The sequence below is a fragment of the Sceloporus undulatus genome, chromosome 9, assembly GCF_019175285.1.
Source record: "Sceloporus undulatus isolate JIND9_A2432 ecotype Alabama chromosome 9, SceUnd_v1.1, whole genome shotgun sequence".
Taxonomy (NCBI): domain Eukaryota; kingdom Metazoa; phylum Chordata; class Lepidosauria; order Squamata; family Phrynosomatidae; genus Sceloporus; species Sceloporus undulatus.
Genome location: NC_056530.1, coordinates 21,249,661 through 21,272,918, shown reverse-complemented (window position 1 = coordinate 21,272,918; position 23,258 = coordinate 21,249,661). Strand labels below are relative to the sequence as shown.

The window sequence follows — 23,258 nt, the reverse complement described above, 5'->3', positions numbered from 1 at the left end:
CAGAGAATAGGACCCAGAGAGCAATGGATGCAAGCTCCAGGGAAAGAGATTCCAGCTCAACGTTAGGAGGAACCTCCTGAGAGTAAGGGCTGTTCGATAGTAGAACACATTCCTTCTTCGGAGTGTAGTGGAGTTTCCTTCCTTGGAGGTCTTTAAACAGAGGCTGGATGGCCATCTGTCAATAGGGATGCTTTGATGGAGAGTTCCTGCAGGGCAGAAGGGGGTTGGACTGGATGGCCCCTTGGGGTCTCTTCCAACTCTCGGGCGTTTATCACACTGGGGCTAATTTTGGCATCCCGCAAACAAAGCAATGAAGGTGAGTAATGGCGCAAACGATTATCACATACAGTTGCACAAATAAAGCGACATCAGAAATGCATTGTCACTGAACTCCCGAAAGTAAAAAGATGTGTGTTAATGCTTCTTTGTGACCACTTTAATGGCGGGTTTTGTGCGACGTGGCATGGAATCACGTCGCGTATTTACGCTATTTTTCCAGGATATTCACAGGATAAACTCCTAAGAAGAGAAACAGCAAAATGCAGACCTAAGAGTAACATCTTCAATGTTTTCCTCCTGTTTGGTTTGTAACACCTTGCCTGATGAAGACGCCGGTCAAGCAGCACATATATTGTGAATTTTGGTTGGCCCCATAAAGGTATCACTGATAGATGTTGATGGTCAGAAACACAGAAAGGGCAAAGAGCTGAGCCAGATGCATGCAGCCATCGTTGCTGTGAGAGTGGCAGCAGACCTATCATTGAGCAAAGCCAGACGAGACACAAAAAGAGCAAGCAATGAGAATGTTTTTTTTCTCCTTTTCAGTTCTGCAGAGTCATTCCGGTGGAGGAAGACCAAACAGCAGCAAAGAACAAAGCGGTGGGACGGTTTGCAGACCTTCCAGCGTTTCACGGAGGAAAACCATGATACCAGAGTGTCACCAAGATGGGAAAAGCCATGAATGAGGAAGAAGACGTAAGCTGGGAAAGGCTGCAGCGGTTTGCTTTTGCCTGAGGCTACTGGGAAGGTCAAGATTCAGCCCTCTCTGTCCTCTCTTACTCCAGCCCTGAGTTAACTGAGCACAGATTGCTTTTTCACTTTAAATTCAGATTGTAGCATTCAAAGATATAGCCGCATTAGTCTGTAGAATCAGTATGTAGAGAGATGTTGCAGCACCTTTGAGATGCACCGGAAGAAAGAAGTTGGCAGCATGAGCTTCCTTAGCTTCCTCAGTGGGAGAAATGCCTTCCCACTTCCCTGCTTTTGGACTCAACGCACTGCAAAAATAACCCAGTTTGAGACCGCTTTAACTGCCCTGGCTCAATGCTATGGAACTAATGCAACTGCAGTTTCATGGGACATTTAGCCTTCTCTGTCAGAGAAAGCTCTGGTGCCACAATAAACTACAGTTCCCAGGATTCCCTACCACAGAACCAGGGCAGTTAAAGCAGTCTCAAACTGGATTATTTCTGCAGTGCGTTTCAGACCTTACTTCAGTTGCTGCAGACTTAGTTCTTAGTTGCAAAGTAGTTTGCATTCAAGTAACTGAGCAGGGAGAGGGAATAGGGAGGGTGGGATTTTGCCCTTCCCAGTAGACTCAGGCAAAAGCAAACGGCTGCATGCTCTCCTGGTTTGTGCATTCTCCCTCATTCATGACTTTTAATGTCTTGACCACACTCTGATGTTGCTTAGCCACACATGTCCCAGTCTTCATGTCTGAAACGTTGGAGGGAAGGGCATCTGCTGAGGTGGTTCCAGTTTCTGCTGCACACAGTATACAGTTCCTATAAGGAGTTCTCAGATAATGTATTGGAACCACTTCTCAACACTCATAAAGATCTCTATGGAAATGCCGTGCTATTATATCTGCAGTAATAATGGCTGTGGAAACTGGGAAATGAACCACAGCTCCTGTTCCATGCACTGCGGGGGCGACTTCAGCCACCCTGAAAACTCAGAAGCAAATGCACTTTGGGTTCATGTGCATATTTTTTGATCTAACAAAAGAAAAATAGTTTTGCAAATCATTACTGTTTATGTAAATTGGCTTAACGGGGCAAAAAAAAAAAACCCCAAGCAAACCTGTCGCTTTTGCAGGCAAGTCTTCCCACTAGGGCTGCGTGCATACTGCAGACATAATCTGGTTTGACACCACTTTAACTGCTATGGAATTCTGGGAACTAGTTTGTTGTGGCACCAGAGCAGAGCTCTGTGGTGCTAGTGCCACAACAAACTACAATTCCCAGAATCCCATACCATGGAGCTGTGGCAGTTAAAGTGGTGTCAAACCAGATTATTTCTGCAGTGTGGATGCAGCCTAGGAGTTGGACTGCTTTTCCAAGTTTACACAGTCTTAAATACCATTCAGTCAGACACCAAATTATTCATTGTAGCATCTTTGGTTTCATGTACTGGCGGGATTTGCAAGGGAAACCAAATGTCCAGGTTGTTGTTGTAAAACTACTGTATTCCCCAGCAAAAACATGATAATAATGGTAACCACAACAATAGACAGTCAGACATAGTTGTGGTTGAGAAAAAGAAGGCTTGGTTTATAGATGTGGCAATCCCACAGGACTGAAGAATCAATGGCAAAGAGAGGGAAGGCATTCTGAAATACTGAGACCTACAAATTGTGTTCATACTGGAAAAGTAGTTTGCACTCACTTTACTCAGTGGTTGACAGAGGACAGGACAGAGTCTTGCCCTTCCCAGAAGGCTCAGGCAAAAGCAAACTGCGGCAGCCTTATCCAGCTTAGGTCTTCTTCCTCATTAAAATAACATTTGCCATCTTGACCCCACTTGAACGTTGCTTGGCAAAATGGATTTAATATTTGTCCCGCGAAGCTGCACAAGTAGGCTTGCCATATCCCTCCTGCCAGCGGGACATTCCCGGTTTTTCACCACTAGGGGGCGTCCCTGCACGGTTTCCTCCTTGACTCAGCTTTTTCCCGGTTTGAGGAGGTTGCTGCCAGACTCAGGAAGAGCCTTCAGGGCCAGGAGGTGAGGAGGAGGAGGAGGAGGAGGAGGCATCGCTTGGGAACAGAGCCTCTTGCTGGTGGAAGGGAGGAGGCTGCGATGATCAGGAAAAGCAGGGGCTCCTCCGGATGGTCCTGGCCACTTCCCTTGGGTCCATCCCTCCCTCCCTCCTCCTCTTCCTTTCAGAGCAGCCACAGCCGAGGTGAGCTGCTCATTCAAACTCCCTGGCTTTTCTCTCCCCCCCCCCCTGCACTTTGAGACCCCTTTAACTGCCAAAGCTCAATGCTCTCGAATTCTGGTGTCTGTGAGGCATTTGGCCTTCTCTGTCAGAGAGCTCTGGTGCCACAATAAACTACAGTTCCCAGGATTCCATAGCACTGAGCCCTGGCAGTCAAAGCAGTGTGTTTTGGACACAGAGATCCAGTCCCTAGCTTTTATATCTCTCACACACACTGCAGGAATAATAACCCACTTTGAGACTGCTTTAACTCAATGGTAAGGAATCCTGGGAATGCTAGTGTTTGGGAGACATTGAGACTTCTCTGTCAGTGATGGCTTTGAGGCCACAACAGACTACAATTCCCAGGATTCCCCAGCACTGAGCAGTCTCAAACTGGAACATTTCCTCAGTGTGGATGCACCTGGGGAGGAATTCTGGGCACTGCAGTTCAACTACGTTTGGAGGGTTATGGGACTCCCTGTCAGAGATAGCTCTGGGGCCACAATGTACTACAATTCCCAGCATTCCCCAGCACTAACCCAGGACAGTTAAGTCACTCTCAAACTGGATTATTTCCTCAGTGTGGATGCAGTTTTGGTGAGGAACTCTGGGCATTTCAGTCCAGCTATGTTTTATTTCTGCAGTGTATTTTGGACCAGAGACAAGGTGACCAGGCATCCTCCTCCTTTTCCAGGACATGTCCTCCATTTGGATCATTGCTAAGAAGCATGGATTTATAATTACATGGGTGTTTGTAGCTTTTATTTTTGGTCATGTCCTACATTTTTTGCTTGAGGGCCCTACATTTTGAGGAGAGGGCATTGGTCACCTTGGTCAGAGAGCTTTACAGGGGGTTTAACTGCCATTTTGCTGTGGTGCTGGAACAAACCACCATTCCCAGAATGCCACAGCATTCAGACAAGGCAGTTAAAGTGATCTCAAACCAGATTATTTCTCCAGTGTAGATGCAGCCCAAGCCTTTTGCTTTTCTTATGCCTGAGATTTCAAAGCCCAGCCCTGGCAGCACAACAAACTACAAATCCCAGGATTCCATAGGATGGAGTGATGAGAGTGAAAGCAGTGTGGCAGCAGCCTAAGTGTGCTTATGGTGCACCTCTTGCCTACAGAGTCTCACAAGACTTTTTTGTTTAACAACTTGTACCCATTAACTCCATTTCATGTCTCCTTTATTTAGTGGGGTGGAATACAGACAAAACAAGTCAAAATGAAGAAAAACCAAAGTCCCTTGACCAAGTACACACTTCTGAGAAGTATACTTGGTGAGACACCTGAAACCGAGGGCAAATCCACTTTTTGTTTAACCATGTTCTATATGCATAGCCATGTTAACCCATGTTCAGTGTTAAACCCAAAGGGTTTGGTTATGGAATAAGCCTCTGAAATATGCAGAGGCAATGTTAAAATAAAGCCATGTTCAATGCCCAAATGTGCTGTTTGAAATGGGGAGAGGGGGCTGGCCAGAAAGGAAAGCTGCCATCTGTCTAGGAATAATGCCCAAATGTCCTCCATTTTGATCATGCCTAAGAAACATGAATTTATATTAACATTTCTAAAAAAGCATCAATTTTTGCGTGTCCTCCATTTTAAAAAAATGTGTCCTACATCTGAAACTGTTGTCCTACATTTGTCCCGGTTTGGAGGTCCTGACTTATGGCAACCCTACACAAGAACCTTATTTTAAAAGGTCCATTGCTTTATTTCAGGGGGAGACCATAACAGGGACCAAACGCAGAGAGCAAGAAATTATAGTGCCACAATCTTTTGGTAAACTACAAACATTAAAACTGATTTTTCTATGAGAGGAGGGACTACAAAAGCAACTAAGGACCTGAACAGACAGGCCAAAATAAAGCTGCTTTGGGTCACTTTGGAGGTATGCTATTTAAATGATGCCTGTGTCCTAAGAGGCTGAAAACCACGCCAAAGCCACTCTCTTGTCCTAAGAACTGGAGTGCAGCTTCGGCACAGGTTTTGGCCTCTAAAGATGTGTGTGTCATTTAAACAGCATACCTCCAAAGTGACCCAAAGCAGCTTTTTTGGCCTGTCTGTTCGGGCTCAAAATTATCTGTTTCTTTCCTCCGTGGCTTTTGAATTAATCTAGATTCTCAGGCATGGCGTTCCCTCCTAGATTCTTAATGCTGGCCAAATTTAGGTCCCTCTCCTTTTCCATTCCCAATGGAGGGCATCCCTGAAGTTAATCTATTTCTACACAGCTCTTTTATTTTTTGGTCTTTTTGCACAGTTCAATTAATTAGCAAAAGAAGAACGGCCCTATTCTGCAGCATCAGGGGAGGCCAGCTTTTAGAAATCTGTCTAAAAGATCCCTGGCAAAAACTCTTTCCACTCAGGAGATAGTATTTGGAGCCTTTACTGATCCAAGTCAGCCAGGATTTAGCAAGTTGTTTTGATTCGTTCGTGATGAAATATTCAACATTCATGCCAAACCATTTTTGTGTTGTTTATCTCTAGGAATGGAAAATATTGGGGGAAATGGTAAAAAAGAGGACTTTCTCAAGCATCAGGAAACCCAAGAACAATCCAAGATGGATCAGAATTTGTGCTTGGGCTTTTTTGTGCCGTAGGCAGCATTTTCTGCAGAGATTTTCTTGCAGAAAGGAGGAAAATGGCACAATTATTTGTTCTTTGATTGTAAAACAAACATTTTGAAGATTCGTATCCTTACTTACACCTCAGGATATGTAAGGGCAAATCTTTCCAAGAACATACCCATTTCACCTGTTGACTTATGCCAACCCCATTAATTTCATAATACTCCAAGGTGGTTTTGCCAGTTACTTTCTCTGATAACCAGCCTGCAGCACCTAGTGTTCATTGGTGGTTTCCCATCCAAATACTAACCAAGACTGACCCCACTTAGCTTTCAAGATCAGACAGAATCTGATGCTTTTAGGATACTTAGGTCTTCTCAATACCTTTCAACATTTCATAGGTCAAAACTGGGATGTATGTAGCCAGGTAATAGAACCTGCCGCAGTATGCTTTTGCCTGAACCTCCTGGGAACGGAGAGATTCTGCCTCCTTTCTTCTCCACTTCTGCTGTGTTAGGTCCAAAACACACTGCAGAAATAATCCACTTTGAGACCGTTTTAACTGCCATGGCTCAGTGCTAGGGAATCCTGGGAATTGTAGTTTATTGTAGCACCACAGCTCTCTGAAACAGGTGGCTAAATATCCCACAATACTACAATTCCCAGGATATGCTAGCACTAAGCCAGGGCAGTTAAAGCAGTCTCAAACTGGATTATTTCTGCAGTGTGTTTTGGACCTTAGTGGAGTACAAACTACTTTTGCACTGTGAACTTGGTTTGTGCCAAATGATATAAGCTAAGAACAAAAGAGGAAATTGGATGGAGGAGAAACAAACCTGGATATGTTGAAAGCAACTGAAAAAGTGAGATGGCAGAGGTTTAATCATGACTGTCCTTTCCAAATTGAGGAAATTATTGGGTATGAACTAGCTGCACTCTTCTGCCACAGTGGCCTGCAAACCCATTTGGAATAAATGCGATACAGTTGTGCTTTGGATGCTTTGCAACTCCAAATGCAGAAGCCAAGCTTTATTGCCTGTGTTTTACATCCTTTGCCTTTGCTGACATTACAGCTGGAGAAAGCCCTCACTTTTTTCATGCTCACAAACTTCCAAAGAGATAGCTGTGTCAGTCTGTTTCAAGATTAGGGTTGCCAAAACAGGATCATCCTAGGCCATGACATTTCTGGAACAAAACCTAAAATTTAGGGATAGCTGTCTGATAATATCATTAAAGATTATGCATTCAGTAACAATCAGAGATCAGGGTGGAATGAGGGGATTATTCTTTCTCACTTTGTAAGGGATACAGCATGAGGAACATTTAAATCCAGCCAGAAGGAGGATGCAGATGTAGAGTAGAGGGTGAGCCCTGTCGCTACCATCACTAGGAAAGAAGGAGAACGTTAACTAAGTATATACAGTACATAGAAAATCCCTCATGAAAAACATTTGCAAGTTACATCAACAAATCAGTTAAGCCTTGCAAAATTGTATTGTAGCTGCTCTACTAGCTTAGTAGGAGATAGGCACCCAGGCTTTTCCTTTTGCCTGGAGCTGAACCTACCAAAACTGGAAGATTTGCACCTGTGTCTCCCACTCCCAGAAATGACCCAGCCAAACTGGAGATTCAGGACCAGCCCCTGAGACCTGGCAGCCCTAGACGCCATGGCTGCAACATCACTTTCTTTCCCCTGCAGGCTGTTTTACTGCCCCTGAAGAAAGGACCCTATGAAGCTTGATGTATTTTGCATCTTTTGGTTAGCCTGATAAAAGTGCCATCATGGGATGATTTTGAATCTTTTAATTCCAGTTGGCCATATTAGCGGCCAATAGGGCCACTATACCTACAACAGTTTTAAATTATTTGATTTATTATATTATTTGTACCCAGGTTTCCCTGTACTATGCGGTGAGCTTCAGATTCCCTGGGAACCAAATGGGGGAGATCAATTCTGTTCCTCCCAGAAGCCACCCAGGAGGTATTTTGGGATTGGAGCCCAGCAGCAATCCTGCTTTGCAAACGCCATCCTGAACAAAAAAATTACCTGGCCTTGGGCACTATGCACTTCGATGTGGGCACTGGTGCCTATTTGTTGCTCTCTCCCAGGGCACAATTCAGCCATGTCCCCTCCACACCTCACTAATGCGCTTTCCTCCCCTGCGTTAACCATACTGACCCTGGATTTTAAAAAAAGACCAAATGAAACAGCAGGGTTTAAAGCCAGGCTTTGAAATATATACACCCGCACGGGCGTAAAAGAGGGAGATGTCGTTTAAGAGAAGAGCAACCACGTGATCTTTCTTGCTTTTAATGTATTTCGTGTTAGGGTTAGAAAAAGGCACCCAAGAGGCAAAGACACACATCATTAATCATAAAACATACAGGCTATGTATCGAAATGAGAGGGGCATTTGATAGCTCTCTAACGGAGGACTGAAGAAATTAGGTACATACAAACACCATCCAGGCTAAACACGAACAATCCATAATAGCATTCCCAAACTGGTGCTTTTCAGCTCTGTTGGACTAGTCTCTTGAAGATGATAGGGGTGAATAGGGGTTGTAGTCCAACACATCTGAAGAACCCCAAGTTTGGGGAAGGTCATTCTGTAATATCAAGAACATAACTAAACAATTGACATTTGTGCCTTATTATGTCTTTTGCAACCACAAGTAATTTAGGGAAGAGTGTGTGCAGAGCTGAAACACAGCATAGCAATACTCCTTTTTTACCTTTGCTATAGAGACTGCAAGTCCAAAGTTCTCAGTTCTGAGAAGCCAAATATTATGTTCTCAGTTGCAGCCTCTGCCTGCTGTAAATCACAAGTCCAATGGCAAAATAATATTACTGAGTACACAATTTGTACATATGCTCTTTCAAGGTCACTAGAGGTAGTTTAGTTGGAGGGAGAGCACAATGGAGGAAGGATTTTTAAATACACCGACATTTTTAACGCCCACAATCAAAAGGTTTGGTACAAGGCACAGCTGGTGTCTTGGTACACGAAATGGTAGGTAAAAATAATATAGAGTGGTGGGGTGGATTTAAGGACAACAGACTGGAGCAAGTGAGGGCTGGGAGGTCAGTGCCAACATTAGCATCGTTTTAAAGGGAAGGGTTATTTATTCAGGAGAGAATACAGATTTAGCTGCCATCAGCACTTTTCCCTCCAAAAACCCACCACCCTTTTCCATCCCCGCCACCCAGAATTGTGCCAAAAAAGCTAGAAGGAAATGCAATGACGTTGGACAATGCAAATTAAACTCAAGTTGGACCATTTCACCTGTAACAGCCGCCAGAAATAGAACTGCAATCCCAGCCGGCCAAAAGGGAGAGTACATTGGACCAGGTTTTGCAACACTTCCAAGGATTTTTTATAATATTATTCCTTTAACTTCACCCAAGAGCAGAGTCAGGGAGATCAGCATTCTCACCACTGACTGTTTTCCTTCCCACAGCTATTCCTAGCTAGGGCTCTGGTGTGCCCACAGTTGGCACTTGGATGCCCTTCGGGCTTGATGTCTCTCTTTTGCCACGAAACCCAGCAAAGGACATCATGATATGTTTGCGGGTTATGAAGATCTGCCTCCCATATGCTTTGAAGGACTGCAAAGGGCTCATAGGAGATTGAAGGGATGCCTCTTTCTTTGCAGCATGGCCGCTCAGCCCAGCGGCCGCCTCTTGCTCAGCCTGTAAGGGCAGGCCACTTTCGTGGCTGATTGAGCGACCAAACCGGCGCCCTCCTTTACGCTTGGAAAGGCTAAGACTGGCTACCTTGGACCCTTCATTGGCTTGGGACGAAGCCCGCTGAAAACTGAGGGTTAGGCGCTTCAGGCTACTTTTGGGTGCTTCATTGAGCTGTTGGTGGTGTTCAGCAAAAGAGAGATGGGTATCGGACAGGTCTGGTTTGGAGGGAAGTGGATTGCTAGGGCCATTCTCTGCACAACCAGGAACACAGCTATCCACCGGTGTTACACACATGGCAGGGATGCCTAGTTGCCTCACGCCTGCCACTAAGACTTCCATGTCCGGTTGGGTTGCATCTGGGAGGCCAAATAAGCCGGCCCCAAACCTCCCAAGTCTCACAGGAGCTTCCTCTGGAGAGAAATCTATTTCTTCTGTGGCATTTTTCATTGACAGACCTTCAGACCAACTCAGTGACCGACGAAGAGGTCTGCGGTGCTTGGCTGAAAGAGCCACTGGCCTGCCCTCCTCAGCCACATCCTCTGCCTTATCCAGTGCCCCTCTCTTTTCCAGCTTGCCATCCAAACCCATCTCATGGTGCCCACAGATGACCGCATCAAAGCCAGGCCTTGGTGCCTTACAACTTTTGCATTTCACAACCACATGTGGCATCATCACCGGGTTTGTAGAAGCAGGGATGCAACTGTTTTCTTTGGGCAACTGGCTTGAAGAGCCTAAATACATAAATAAATAAGTCAATAAGTAAATAGCACCTAAATACCACAGCTGCTGCTCTGATTATTATTATTGTTGTTGTTGTTGTTGTTGTTGTTACAAGGGGTATTGTTGATTATATATTTATTGGAAGTAGTCATTAATCACCTCTCTCTTCACCAGGGCTCTAAAGTGACATACATCAAGAGATACAAAAACATGATGTAAAATGGATAAAGAACTATTTTAAATGCCAACTTTAAAATAAATGTGAAAATCCAAAGGCAAGAGGGGACGATACTGTTTTAACTGCCCACCATAAACATATCCTCTAACATTTCATAGAGAAAAGCAGGTACAAGATAGCAAAAGTTATTAATGAAGAATAATAGTCAACCTAGGAAAAGATGCAGCAGTCTCATGGTGGAGTAAACGTGTTTAATCCCTTGTAGAAACATGGAGTCCTCTGGAATGTATTGTGAGAGAAGATGGTATGGTCTGAAACCTATTTCTGACCACAGTTCATGCCAAATTAATGCAATAGTTTTGTTATTATTTGTCATTAGCCTGGTCTTATTTGTGGGAACAAAAAATGCTGAATTAAATGGGCCTTTGGTCCATTCCAGCACAACTGTTTATGTGATGATCCTATGGCTATCCCTAGTGAAGTACAGTAGCTAAAAGTTCTGACTTCATTCCCGTACCTGCTCAGCTTCTCCTTTGGCATGTAAAAATATTAAAAATCCAGAAATATCTGCAAGTCTAGGAAACTTAGGTGATGTAAAATGAACTTACCTGTTGCACTTTCTTTGAGCTTGTATGACTGTAGCTGGGCCCATTTCTGTTGGGACGTTGGGCCTTCAATGGTCTCTGTTACCATCTTCTTCATCAGAAGCCAGCCACTTGGTTCTCCTGCCTTGGCAGAGATGGGAAGAAGTTGCCAGGATGAGTTGGGTTTATTTAAAGAGAATAAATAATAAAGGGTCCAGGAGCATGTATCCATATTTTCCCCTTCGTGCCATTACTTTGCCACCAAGAGCTAGGCTGAGACCAGCAGAGGGGCAAGGAAAAGATGCTTTTTGTGAATACCTACAAATTTTTCTTCTTCGTCATAATGTTAGGTATTCACAAAATATAAGAAGTAACACAGTCTATATGAATAATATCCAAAGTATTTATATAATATGAAGTCAAAGACTTTCATGGCCAGCATCCATAGTTTTTTGTGGGTTTTTCAGGCTATGTGGCCCATGTTCTAGAAGAGATTATTCCTGACGTTTCGCCAGCATCTCTGGCTGGCATCTTCAGAGAGATGGGTTACATGTTGCCCATCCCTTTGCTAAACACTTGTGAATAGCCATTTGCTGCCCTCTGCTGCACAGACCGTGAAAGACTATGGGATGCTCTTGAACACATGGGAGTGCCACTACATTTAGGAGAAGAGGCAGCTGTAAGAACATAATATGGAAAAATGAGACCCTGCGACATGTTTCAGAAAGCTATTTTAAAACAAACAAACTAATATGCACACGTGAAATGAAACAACCAGGTCAAGTAAGCCTTGCATAAGTAAACAAAAACAGGTTGAAGCTCTAGAAATCACTTGAAGTCTTTTCCCAAAACACAGCCAGGCTGAGTTTTATTTCCCAGCCTCCACTTTTCTTATCATTTCCATTTTGGTGGCCAAAATGGTAAATCTAATGCTTTCCCCAGCATCCTGGGAGGAAACTGTTGAGACAGGCTTAAGTCCTTCCTTTCCCCTGTTCTCTCTGTTTTCTTATTCAAGAAGCTTACCTTGCTAGTGATAGGCAAGCACAAAGTAGGACTGGCCAGAGGAGAATCTCATTCTTGCCCAGGTCAAGCTTTATTGTGTGGTTTACTCCAGACACAGTTTTGCAGCTTTTTGCAACACACTGAATGTCTGATTTACTCCAGCCCACTTCCATCCCCTTCTCAATGCTGATGCTGCTAAAAACATTACAGCTAAACAAAGGAAGAAGAGCGAATGGGGGCTCGGGTGATGTACAAACGCTGTGTAAAAAAGGAGTTTAACTGTCAGAGGCGTTGCTAACTGAGGTGTGTTTGTAAGAGGCTCTTGTAGCTTGCAAGAGGCCCTTGCATCCACCAAACAACTTACCAGATCTTTGCTTTGGCGGAAAAAGATGCGCAATGACTTGCGACCCGCGTCCTTCCGCTCAAAAGAAGTCGGGGAGCGGCTGGGGGAAGATTGAACAGAGTGTTTTCTGAAAGGGAAAGACAAAGAGGCATGTGGTCCCAGCACTTTTGCTCAGCTTACTATGCATACTACCAGAATCTACTATTGTCAGTCAGAAGAGCAAGAACATTTTACTGCAAAGTATCAGACAGGATTCGCTCAGCAATCAGTCCTACTGTGAGACGTCAATAAATTAATAACTTAACCCCAGATAGAGGAACCAAGATGGCATAGTGAGGAACAGCATCATGTAAACTCTGCTCTTTGTCTTATTTCAGATCTTCCTCTGAGGCCGAGAGAGTGTGACTTGCCCAAGGTCACCCATGGATTTTCATGGCTGAATGTGAATTTGAACCCTGGACTCCCAAACTCCTAGTCCAACATTCAAACCGCAACACCACATTAGTCGATATGTAAGATTCCTGAAATGTAGTATCTGTCCAACTCCATCCCCAGCACAGAGCTCCTGCGCATCCTATGGAAACACGCACTGCGCATACAGCAGACCTTGGAGGGCGTTTCTTCTTGCTGCTGCTCCGTTTCCTTTGAACTTTTACAGCTGGGCTTCGTGGGCTTCGTGCCCCTCGTCGCATGTCAGAGATTGGATTTGAGATGCCACTGGAAACAGCTGGAGCAGCGCTTATAGGATCTGCATTTGGGGCAGGAATACGAGTTGACAAGGGAAGAGAGGAAACACAACTGAGATACAGTGTTGTATGTATATTTATCTTCCATTCTCCCTTAATGATGAAAACTAATATTGGAAATTAGCATTAGGGCTGTGTCAATCAATTCATGAACACGCAGTAAATGCATCATTTCCTTTTCAAAGCAACTAATCTGCGGATTATATCTATATTTGCATAGTATAACCGGCATTTTAATGGGCGTGCTTTTAATTACTTTTAATTCTGCCGGTAAGTTTAATTGTATTTTAACTTTTATACTTTTATACTTTAAGCTGTATCTCTTTTAACTTTTGCAAGCCACCTTGGATCACAGGCCTATGGAAAAAGCACAATGATAAAAAAAATGACAGTACTAAAACTATAAATGAGATTCGGTGCCTCTACAAAAAGAAAACCAGTGAGATTCCTGCATTGATAGGTGCAAATAGACTACAAAACATCTCCAAATTGTATGTATGCTAGGAGGGAAAGACTCTGTTTATAAAGAAAATCCAGATGGATTTAGCATTTGACTCTGTACAGAGGAAAGGGTCAGTGGTGCTCTCCATTTCAACTGCTGTGCTTTTAATTGCTTTTAGTCCAATTGTGCTTTAGCATTATGATTTGTTTTGTTTAAACATCATAACTTTTCATGTTTTATCTGTCCTTGTTTTTAAACTTCTCATGCAACTTGAGTCCTGGCTTTGTGAGAAAAAGCAGCTATAAATCAAACAATAAACAGACAAACGTGAACTAAGCAAGACAGCATACTTTCAGGAGAGAGAGAAAGTGGTCACCTTGCATTGAACCCAGATCCACTGGTTGATTAAATGGATCCCCAGCATCATCTTCAAAGGGATCAGAGCTGAGTGAATCTATGCCTGATCTCCTGCAATGGAGAACCAAAAGAAATAATTGATTTAAGTTATTTTACTACTTTGTCAAGATATTTTAATGCTCATGACATTGTTAGTTTCAACTCCCTTGGTTATGACATACAAAACTCTATATGGACCTATAGGCCCATGCTATCTGAAGGACTGTATTCTCCCACATGAGCCTGATACACATTTTGTGATATTCATGGTAGGCCCTGCTCTCTGTCTTACTACCTTCATAGGTACACCTGATAGTAACTTGGGAGAGGGCCTTTTTAGTGGCTGCTGCTAGACTCTTGGTGGTGGGAGCTATGTGTGCCATATTGAATGTATTGGAAGAAAGGCAAGACAGGAAAGGAATTAATCTTGGGATGCAAGAATCCCAACTCTACCTCTTCTTAGCTGAAACTTCAGTAGCCCAGGCAACGTCTTCAGAAGCTTTCCGCTTCGAATTGAAAGACGTTTTCAGAGTTGTATTACTTGGGGAGTCTGTGATAAAAGAAGAATAATTTCAAGATAACAGCAGATCAAACATGTGGAAAATTTGGCTTTTGGGTGTGTATTGTGCTTGTTGTCGGCTGAAATGGAGACAATGAAAGACACATAGGGAGAAGTGCTGATGTGATCGCTATGCCCCTTCAGGCTGCAGGATAGGGATTATTTAAAACTGCCTCTCTTGTGTTAAAAATAGAAAGGAAGCCTAGCATCTATTTGCAAGAAGAAAGCTAGCACATCAGAAAAAAATGCTTTAGCCCAGTCTCCATCCCTGGTATGATAGTTTTCTGTTACCACTGTACTGTATAGCAAATGTGGTGAATATGTGAACCTCAACCCCTTTTTGCCATCCCACTATATTCCAGCATTGAAGATTTAAATCTTCTTCATTCTGAAATGGCACAAGCCCATTTTACCCTCTTTCATTCTCCCCCGCTTCATTATACTGTACAGATTGACCAGATCAGACTGAATCCCAAGCAAAGTTTAATTAATGTTTTATGAATGGCAAAATCCCTATGTAACATGCACTACTAAATAGGGAGCTGATATCTTCAAAATGGGCCAGCCCTAGGCAAGAATGTTGGAATGTTATGAAAGGGAAACAAATAATCTATTAGATATTCAATTTACTATTAATGTATTTTCAGCCCCAGCAGGAGGATCCAGTGGGATCGGCTGTCTTTGATGACCAAGTAATCTAGCAGCCTTGGATGCTATGTAACAACAACAACAGCAACAACATCACTAAACTGGCAGGGCAGAGCAGGAACAATGCATCTTTTTTGTTATCATTCAGAAAGCAAAAGGGTCTCAATCCAACTTTGGCAGCGGCCAAAGGATCCAGTGTGAAACTCTACTGTTAGTAAAAGCTGATTGCCTGATCCCATGGTAGCCTTTCTCATATCCACTTTAAGAACTGGACTCTGGGCAGTTAATTTGTTTGCTGCACTCCTTTCTTTCCAATTGCAAGCCCCACTGTGACCTCCGACACTGGCTTTCTACTCACCTGCTTTCATGTCCTGGCAATGAGCGGAATAAAGGGATCGGCTTGTTTTGAATTTGCTCAGGGTCTCAGTTACAAAGTCTGCAAGGGACAGAAGGACATCTTAGAGTTCTGAACACTGGACGTTGATGGCTTCCATGCCTGCCAAATGGTGAACCCACTCATGTTTGACATTGAACTTTAAAAGGTGCTGTCTAAAGGTGCTGAATTTTTTGTGCAAAACAGGTTCAACAACTAAGGATAGCTCTGCAGTGGCTTCATCAAGCGCCGCAGTTGGTCTCAAGAAATAAAGCCTGAGATCCTACATCAACCAGGTGGAGCATAATTCTCTGGTCATGTAGTTCCATGTCAACTCTCAATCTGTTTTTTTGGAGGGATGGAGTGCAAGTCACTATGCCTGAAGGGCCAGTATGTGATCCACAGGCAACACTTTTCTGGCTCCTGAAATCCTCTACCCATTTTTAAATTTCTAATGTGACTTGGGGGGAAATTTTGCACCTAAACCATACAAAGAACTTCCTTAAATTTTGTACCCCCACCTCTCAGAAGTGCCCCAAAATCTGTACTGCCCCAATAATTCTTCTTTCCTCTGCAGTCCCTCTTAAAATGTCAACAAGAAGTCACATTTTTGGATGCCAGTACAGTTGGCCACCCTTACTCCATCCCTTTGCACCATGTGCAACCCCCTACTTCACCCAGTATGTTGCTGCTTACTTCTGGGGAGAGGAGAATGGGGGGAAGCAATTCAAACATTGAAAATCTTCCCTGCAAAAGGCTGCAAAGGAAAAACCAGTATGCAGCACCTTTGAGACTGTGTGAAAGAAATGAGCCTTTGTGACTTGCATCTGAGGATGTAGACCGAGTCTATGAAAGCTCATGCTAGAATGTCTTTCACACAGTTAGTTTCAAAGATGCTTCAAGATCCCTTTGCATACGCATATTCCAGACTAACATGGGTATGTCTCTGAATTCTACCCCATTGAGAAACCAGTTTGTCTCAGCTCAGGGGGAATAGAAATGGGAATGCACTCATGGATGGAGAGCAACCATTTTGCCTTTGCCCTTGCAGCTACACTGACTGAATTGCTTCTCCCTGTCTCAGTGGCGCACACTTTCTAAAACATCAGTGCAGGGAGCCAGCAACTCCATAGTTCAAAAATAACTTTGGATCAAGAAAATGTAAGAAGAATCCCAAACACTGATCTTAGGCTATCTGAACTTCCTTGGCTGTACTCACTGCTCACGCTCCGTCGACGCCGTCTACTCCTTCCTTCTCCATCCCTCTCTCTCTGCTCTTCAGATCCTGGTGAGGGTTGTCTTTTGCGGTCCAGGTCAGAAAGTGCAGCTTGCACTTTTCCCAAGAGAAACTGGGGGACATTGCCTGAGAGTTAGAAGGCACAAAAATGAATTTGGTAAGTCAACATTTCTGTAAGCTCCACTGAGTTAATGGGTCTACTTTAGTTGCGACTGGAAGAAACTCAGCAGCACAGCTGTAGCCAAACTCTTAACTACGCAGAGCACAGATACATAGAGAAATATACTTTCCTGGTAGGGCCAAGCAGAAAACACTTGAGGGAGACTAAAGACTCACCGATCTCAGGAGCATGGGTGATGAGAGTCTGCACCACAGCAGCCTGGCTCCGCAGCTGCTCCTCCGCTTGGCAACTCAGGTGGCTGCAATGCGCACTGGGGAACAAGTTGGGTGCAAAGATAACAGCCAGGTTGCTCAAGTCCATTTTGTTCTGAGCACACCTGAAAGGAAGGCCGAGGAAATAATTTAGTGAAGAAGTTGACCTACGGCAGTTAACAACAACAAATTTAGAATTCGCAGTCAGAGAGCTCTAGTTCCTCACCAATGCTTAACAAATTATAAAGTTACAGGCGGCTGGAACATGCCATGTGAGGGTGCTGGGCAAAACCTCTGGGGTTTATCCCTCACTGAAAAAGTGCTATCCAAAGTGCTGAACTTATTTCAGGGATAGGAGTCAACAGTCTGGAAAACTTCTTTAAACTCTGGAACAAACTCCAAGTGGATTCCCTGTACCTGTGATATGAAAACCTCTGGCCACTTCATCTCATGTCCTTTCCATCATGGATATGAATACATCAGCACATGCTATATATGTAGTTTTGTGAGATCTTTAGCTTTCTCTGTCAGAGAGCATTGGTCCCACAATGAACTATAGTCCCCATGAGTCCCTAGCACTGAGCCAGGGCAGTTAAAGCGATCTCAAACTGGATTATTTCTGCAGTGTGTTTTGGACCTTTGTTAAACTAAAGTATGCCTGTCTATCCACTTTTCCACACAACCCTAGGCAAAAGGGCAGCTCCAGCCTCATGGCTTATTGACCCACCTGGCTGCCACCTCCTGAAGGAAGTTGAAGAGGTAGCGGAGAAGGTCCACACTTCTTTGCGGAAGCAGGGAGGTGACCAAGAGCATCAGTGAACTCCGATTATCCTCGCTGTCTTCTTGCCGCTGGACTTGGCAGAGAGGCCCCTGAAGTCTAGCTGGGATCAGGGGCTCGGGCAAGGCTCTTAGGAACTGCTTTACCAGGGTTGCAATGTCACATGGGAGAGCCATCTCCAGGCAGCGTTCCCCAGCCTCCAACCGGCTCTGGAAGGATGCAAGTCCATGCAGAAGGCTATCAGACAAACAGCGGAAGGCTACAATCCATCACCACCAGCAGATCAACTCTCACAAACCTTGGGCCATAAGCAACAGAATTGAGAATGCAGAGCTTGTATAGTGAACTGGGACTTTGCCACCAGACAGTGGGTTTTGGAGTCCTTACGTAAGTAAGCATCATGGCCAAATGTTAATAGCTGTCCAATGGCACAAAGTGACCTTGTTGGGTTTTGCACTTTGTTAGCAGTATCTGGGAAAAGATATGAAGGCCAGGAATGGAGTGAGGGAGCGGATTTTCTTCTGTTGCTAACCTGCTTGCAGAGTTCTCATAGCTATGGGACTGAGGAAAGATGGGTCATGCTTGCATACTTTGATATTCTTTGGTTGCCTCTACCTCATATAACCCTTGGGAACCCCTCTTCCTACAGCTTTGGCCTGGAGGGCAATGCACTGCAAGCCAGGTGCCCCATATAGCCAGTATTGGGGACTGAATTTAATTACAGACTGCAAACAATCTGGGTAGAATTAGTTTGGGGACCCATTATTATTGGCTAAGAGAGAATGCTGGACTCTCTCAGCAAAAGAGCTGCAATGCTTCTCTGCTGTGTGGCATCTGCGGCATCATTTACCACCAATAAAGCTTATGCTATAGCAGTAACATATGTCAGTGTTCAGTACCGAAAGCACTTCTGGGGAAGCCTGGAACTAAACCCAGTTTTGGAACAAGGCAACTTGGAACAGTTGCTTTTTGTTGGCCTACAGCTTCCAGATTTGTCCAGCCAGCTGCGAGATTCTGGGAACTGTAGTCCAAACTATTAATGCTCTCCTGAGTTCTGGCTTTCCAGGAATGCCCATGTTTTCTAGAATACAAACCAAACTATGACTGTTATGGCAGACAGACTAATAAACATTTACACATGTGAAATCAATCATGATAACAGATTCATGTTTCTTCAGACCTGTTAAGGAAAAATCTATTTGTTCCAGGACTTGTTCAAACAAAAGCAAAAATGAAATTACTGGCAAGAGGATTATTCAAGTTCCTTGCTTTTGAAGCAACTGCTCCATCCATCTGTATTTCAACACACCTCCCCTGCTCACTGCCATCATTATGAGGAAGAAGACAGCTGGCGTGACTCTTGAAATCATAGAATATGGTTTTATGGGGAGAAAACCTCAATCTACCTTGATTCTGAAAGCCAGAAGGATATGGCTCATATTCAGCTACTCTCTAATATTATTCATTTGATTTACATTCCACCTTTCTCCCAGCATACGATTCAAAGCAACCTGCAACAAGTTAACACAAAGGATAGCTAACGAAAGCTATTAATATAAAAATCTGAAACCAAACAATTCCATTTAAATCACAAATTTTAAATATTTTAAAACATAAGGTAAGCATACATGGATTGGGGTAGGAAGCTGAACAACAGACACCAGGGTATGGACACACCACATTGTTCATACATACACCAGCTTCTGCAGACCTACAATTCCACAGGTGGCTGCTGTCTCCCATGTCTTTGGGGCAGTGAATCCACTCTAGGTCTCAATCTACACTTTAAAGCTGGTGCTGAGTTCTATTTGGAAAGCTCATTTCAAGCACCCCAAAGCCAGGACTGGATCCAGTGCCCCACTGACATGGGAGCCTTCAGCTGCCATTGTGCAATTCCACATTTTACCTTTAAAGCCTTGATGCGCGTCATGGAGCCACATTTCCGGAAAAGCCCTTCAACATGAAGATGTGGTCGGAGCAATTCACAGGCGTCCACAAGGAACCTTAAAGTCACAAATACAAAGATATGGCAATGCAATGTGTGAAGTAGTCTTGTCTGAACCAGAACCTTCTAGACAAGTTAGGGTTACAGACCATGCTGGGTGGGGATAATGGTAGTTGCAGTCTAATGCATCTAGAGGACACCAGGTGGAACTGCAGATTGGTTCGGCTGGGCACAAAAGGGGAAGTGGAGGAGAAGGTGACAAACTGGGCCATTTCAAATTTAGCTGAAGTGGGATGACAGAGGGTTGGTCAGGAGTGTGCCTTCCAAACAGGGACAGTTGGAGAGGATGTGAGAGGGAACTGGTGGTTTAGGATGAGTGCTCCGATTACCAGATACTCACTGTGGCACACCTTCTGCCTTATCAGAAAGGGGCAGCGCATGCAGTGGGATGCCAAATACACCACCGGCTCCAGGAGGTGCAGTGTGATTTTCCTAGAAGAAAGCAAACATGGATTTAACTCCCTAGCTCTCATTCCAATATTAATATTGTAAATTCCTATATCTCTCATTTTTGTACTTCTGTTACTCCGTCGGGTTCCTTGTGTAAAGTGCTTAGAGTTCACATAGACTAATTACAGCCAGCCACAGTAAAAGCTTTAAAATGTACCATGGTAAAACACTAAATATTTTTCTCTTGCAATATTTAAATTTGACATACATTTCTCTCCCTCCTTCCTCTCAGTAGGGAAACTAGGGGTCTCAGTTAGGGCAGGCCAAAGTAATTTTCTTGCCTGTGGTGAATGACAAAATTCTTCAGGGTGGTGTAGTGGTTTGAGGGTTGTTCTGGGACTCCAGGAAAGCAGGGTTCAAATCCCTATTGTATGGGGTACCTAGGCTTGGATGCACACACATCCCAGTGAGGCCAATGAAAAATATGTGCATTAACAGTGAGAACTGTGTAAACAGGTTAGTAACAGAGGAAAATTAGTCCAGTCCAGACCAGTCCAGTCCCCCAGACCATTCTCAGCCTTCATCTCTTTCCCTAGCCTCAAACTGCCAAACTCATGCAAACTCATGCAAAAAAAGTATCAAACAAGGTCAACAATACAAACTGACTCTTGCATTGCTAGACAGCTAATGGCTGTCCGTGATGCCAACAAGGACTGTAAGAGCCATTTGTCTGGTGGTAGAGATCCAACTTGACATAGTCATTGAAACTCATCTGGATAGCTTTGGGCAAATCACACTCTCTCAGCCTTAGAAGAAGACAATGGCAAGCTTTGACAACCTGCAACATGTCCAGAGAATGGTGACCAAGATGATCAAAGATCTGCAAAGCAAGCCTTATGAGGAACAACTTAGCTGAATATTATTATTATTAACCTTTATTTATGAAGCGCTGTAAATTTACACAGCGCTGTACATGCAATCTTTTTAGTTAGACGGTTCCCTGCTCTCGGGCTTCCAATCTAAAAAGACATGACACAGAAGGAGAAGGGAGTGGTGGAGGGAAAAGGTAAGAGGTCCAGCAGTTCTTCTCTACCTCCGAGGCCTGGACCAAGGCAGATGGTCCTGGAGGGAGGGCTTGGTTTCATAATGGATGGTTAATCATCTTCCAGGGAAAATACATACTCTCAAGTAGGATAATGCATATAATAGAGATGACATGATACCTATCTTTAAATATCTAAAGAGATGTCATGTAGAAGATGGAACAAGCTTTATTCCTCCTGTTCCAGAGACTAGAACACAAACCAATGGATTCAAATTCAAGGGAAAGAGATTCTAGCTAAACTTTAGGGAGAACTTCTTTACTGCAAGAGCTTTTTGACAGTGGAATAAATTGACTTAGAGAGTGGTGGACTATCCTTCTCTGGAAGTTTTTAAAAATTGGATGCGCATCTTTCTGGAGTGCTTTAGTTGTGCAATGTCTGCATGGCAGGAGGTTGGGATAGATAGCCCTTGTGGTCCCAGCTGTAAAATTCTATGATTCTCTGAAGTCTCACGAAGTAACTCCTAGGAGAGGATCTCCATAAATCACAGTCAACTTGAAGGCACATAACTACAACAACAAAAAGCACTTTAAAGGTTTACAGCCATACAATGACACTTCACCAGCAAAATGAGATAATGTTCTCCCATAATAGAGGGCAATGGTTTATCTTAGAGCAATGCTACTCAAAGTCGTGGTCTGTAGTTGCCCATCTATGGCAAGTTTCCAGGAAACTATGCAAATATGATACTAATACAGAACAAAATTGGCTGCAGTTCCTGGTACACTGGGATTAAAAAATGCCAGTCTGCCACGTCAGATAAGCTGAGAAGCACTGCCTGAGAGGGCACATATCTCAGGAATGGAACACATTTCTTCCTGGGCCTCCTTCCTCTGCATCTATGACCAAGGGCCCTTTCACATTACACAATTATAGCTCTATTATTCCACTTGAACTTCCACATCAACATCCTATGGAATGCTGGGGCGTGTACTTTGGTGAGGCACTGGAGCTCTCTGGTTGAGAACTCCAATCATCAATTGCTAAACTGCAAATCCCAGAACTCCACAGGACCATACCCTTCTACATTTCACAGATGAAAACTGAGACAAATGTGGCCAAGCAACATCAAGAGTGTGGTCAAGATGACAAATGTTATTAATGAGGAAGGACAGACACCCAGGAGAAGCAGTGGTAGCTTTTGCTGGAGCCTACTGGGAAGGTCCAAACTGGCACAGCTGGGCGGTATGTAGGCTCTCGATGTGGAAATTAAAGTGGCATCACAGTGTTATAATTGTGAGGGCCCTGCTCTCTTTCACACTGCACAGTTATAGCATTATGACTTCACTTTAACCGCCATGGCTCCATCCTATGGAATCCTGGGATTTGGAGTTTTGTAATATGTTAAGACATCTCTGCCATTGAGCACTAGTATTTCACCAAACTACAAATCCCAGGATTTGACAAAATGCATCTGCAGCAATTAAAAGTTCTACAATTACGTAGCATGAAAGAGACGGTTAGAGACCTAGCGGCCAACTTCCCAGAGAAAACACGAGAGGAAAAGTTTGTCTCATTCTCCAAGAGATGAGCGGATGGCTTATAGTAGAGTGGTTCCCTACTACTCCTCCCTTTTCAGCCATGTTTGAGGGTTTGGGTTGACTTAAAAAGTGTCAACTACAGAAGGTTATGTGAATTAGGGGGCAAAACGTCCCCTTAGGTTACGAGAAAACATCCTGTTTGAGCTCAAACCACAAGAAAGGGTGCGCTTTTAAACAACGTATCATGGTTCAACAACATCAATTTTGCTAGTATTTAATCTTTAGGGGCTTGTTGTGTTCCTTCAAGTCGACCCCTGATTTATGGTGACATTGTTGTAGGGTTTTCCTGGCAAGATTTCATCAGAGGAGGTTTACTATCCCCTTGTTCTGAGGCTGAGAGAATGTGACTTGTCAGGTTCACCGAGTGGATTTTTGTGACTGA

The 23,258-nt window shown here is 43.8% G+C and overlaps 1 protein-coding gene across 2 annotated transcripts in view; it reads right to left on the bottom strand.

Annotated features, from left to right (window-relative positions):
* Positions 1 to 6,769: 6,769 nt before the first annotated feature.
* LOC121915132 overlaps positions 6,770 to 23,258 on the bottom strand; it is a 19,111-nt gene continuing 2,622 nt past the window's right edge. For both annotated transcript variants that reach the window (XM_042439028.1, XM_042439029.1), the window contains exons 3-14: positions 20,183 to 20,274; positions 19,744 to 19,840; positions 17,787 to 18,046; positions 17,024 to 17,184; positions 16,670 to 16,813; positions 15,436 to 15,513; positions 14,324 to 14,420; positions 13,851 to 13,942; positions 12,893 to 13,034; positions 12,308 to 12,413; positions 10,966 to 11,086; positions 6,770 to 10,190 (exon numbers count right to left, since the gene is read on the bottom strand). In XM_042439028.1, coding sequence (XP_042294962.1) covers positions 9,241 to 10,190; positions 10,966 to 11,086; positions 12,308 to 12,413; positions 12,893 to 13,034; positions 13,851 to 13,942; positions 14,324 to 14,420; positions 15,436 to 15,513; positions 16,670 to 16,813; positions 17,024 to 17,184; positions 17,787 to 18,046; positions 19,744 to 19,840; positions 20,183 to 20,274 — 2,340 coding nt within the window. In that variant the 3' untranslated portion in view covers positions 6,770 to 9,240. The remainder of the gene's footprint in view (positions 10,191 to 10,965; positions 11,087 to 12,307; positions 12,414 to 12,892; positions 13,035 to 13,850; positions 13,943 to 14,323; positions 14,421 to 15,435; positions 15,514 to 16,669; positions 16,814 to 17,023; positions 17,185 to 17,786; positions 18,047 to 19,743; positions 19,841 to 20,182; positions 20,275 to 23,258) is intronic.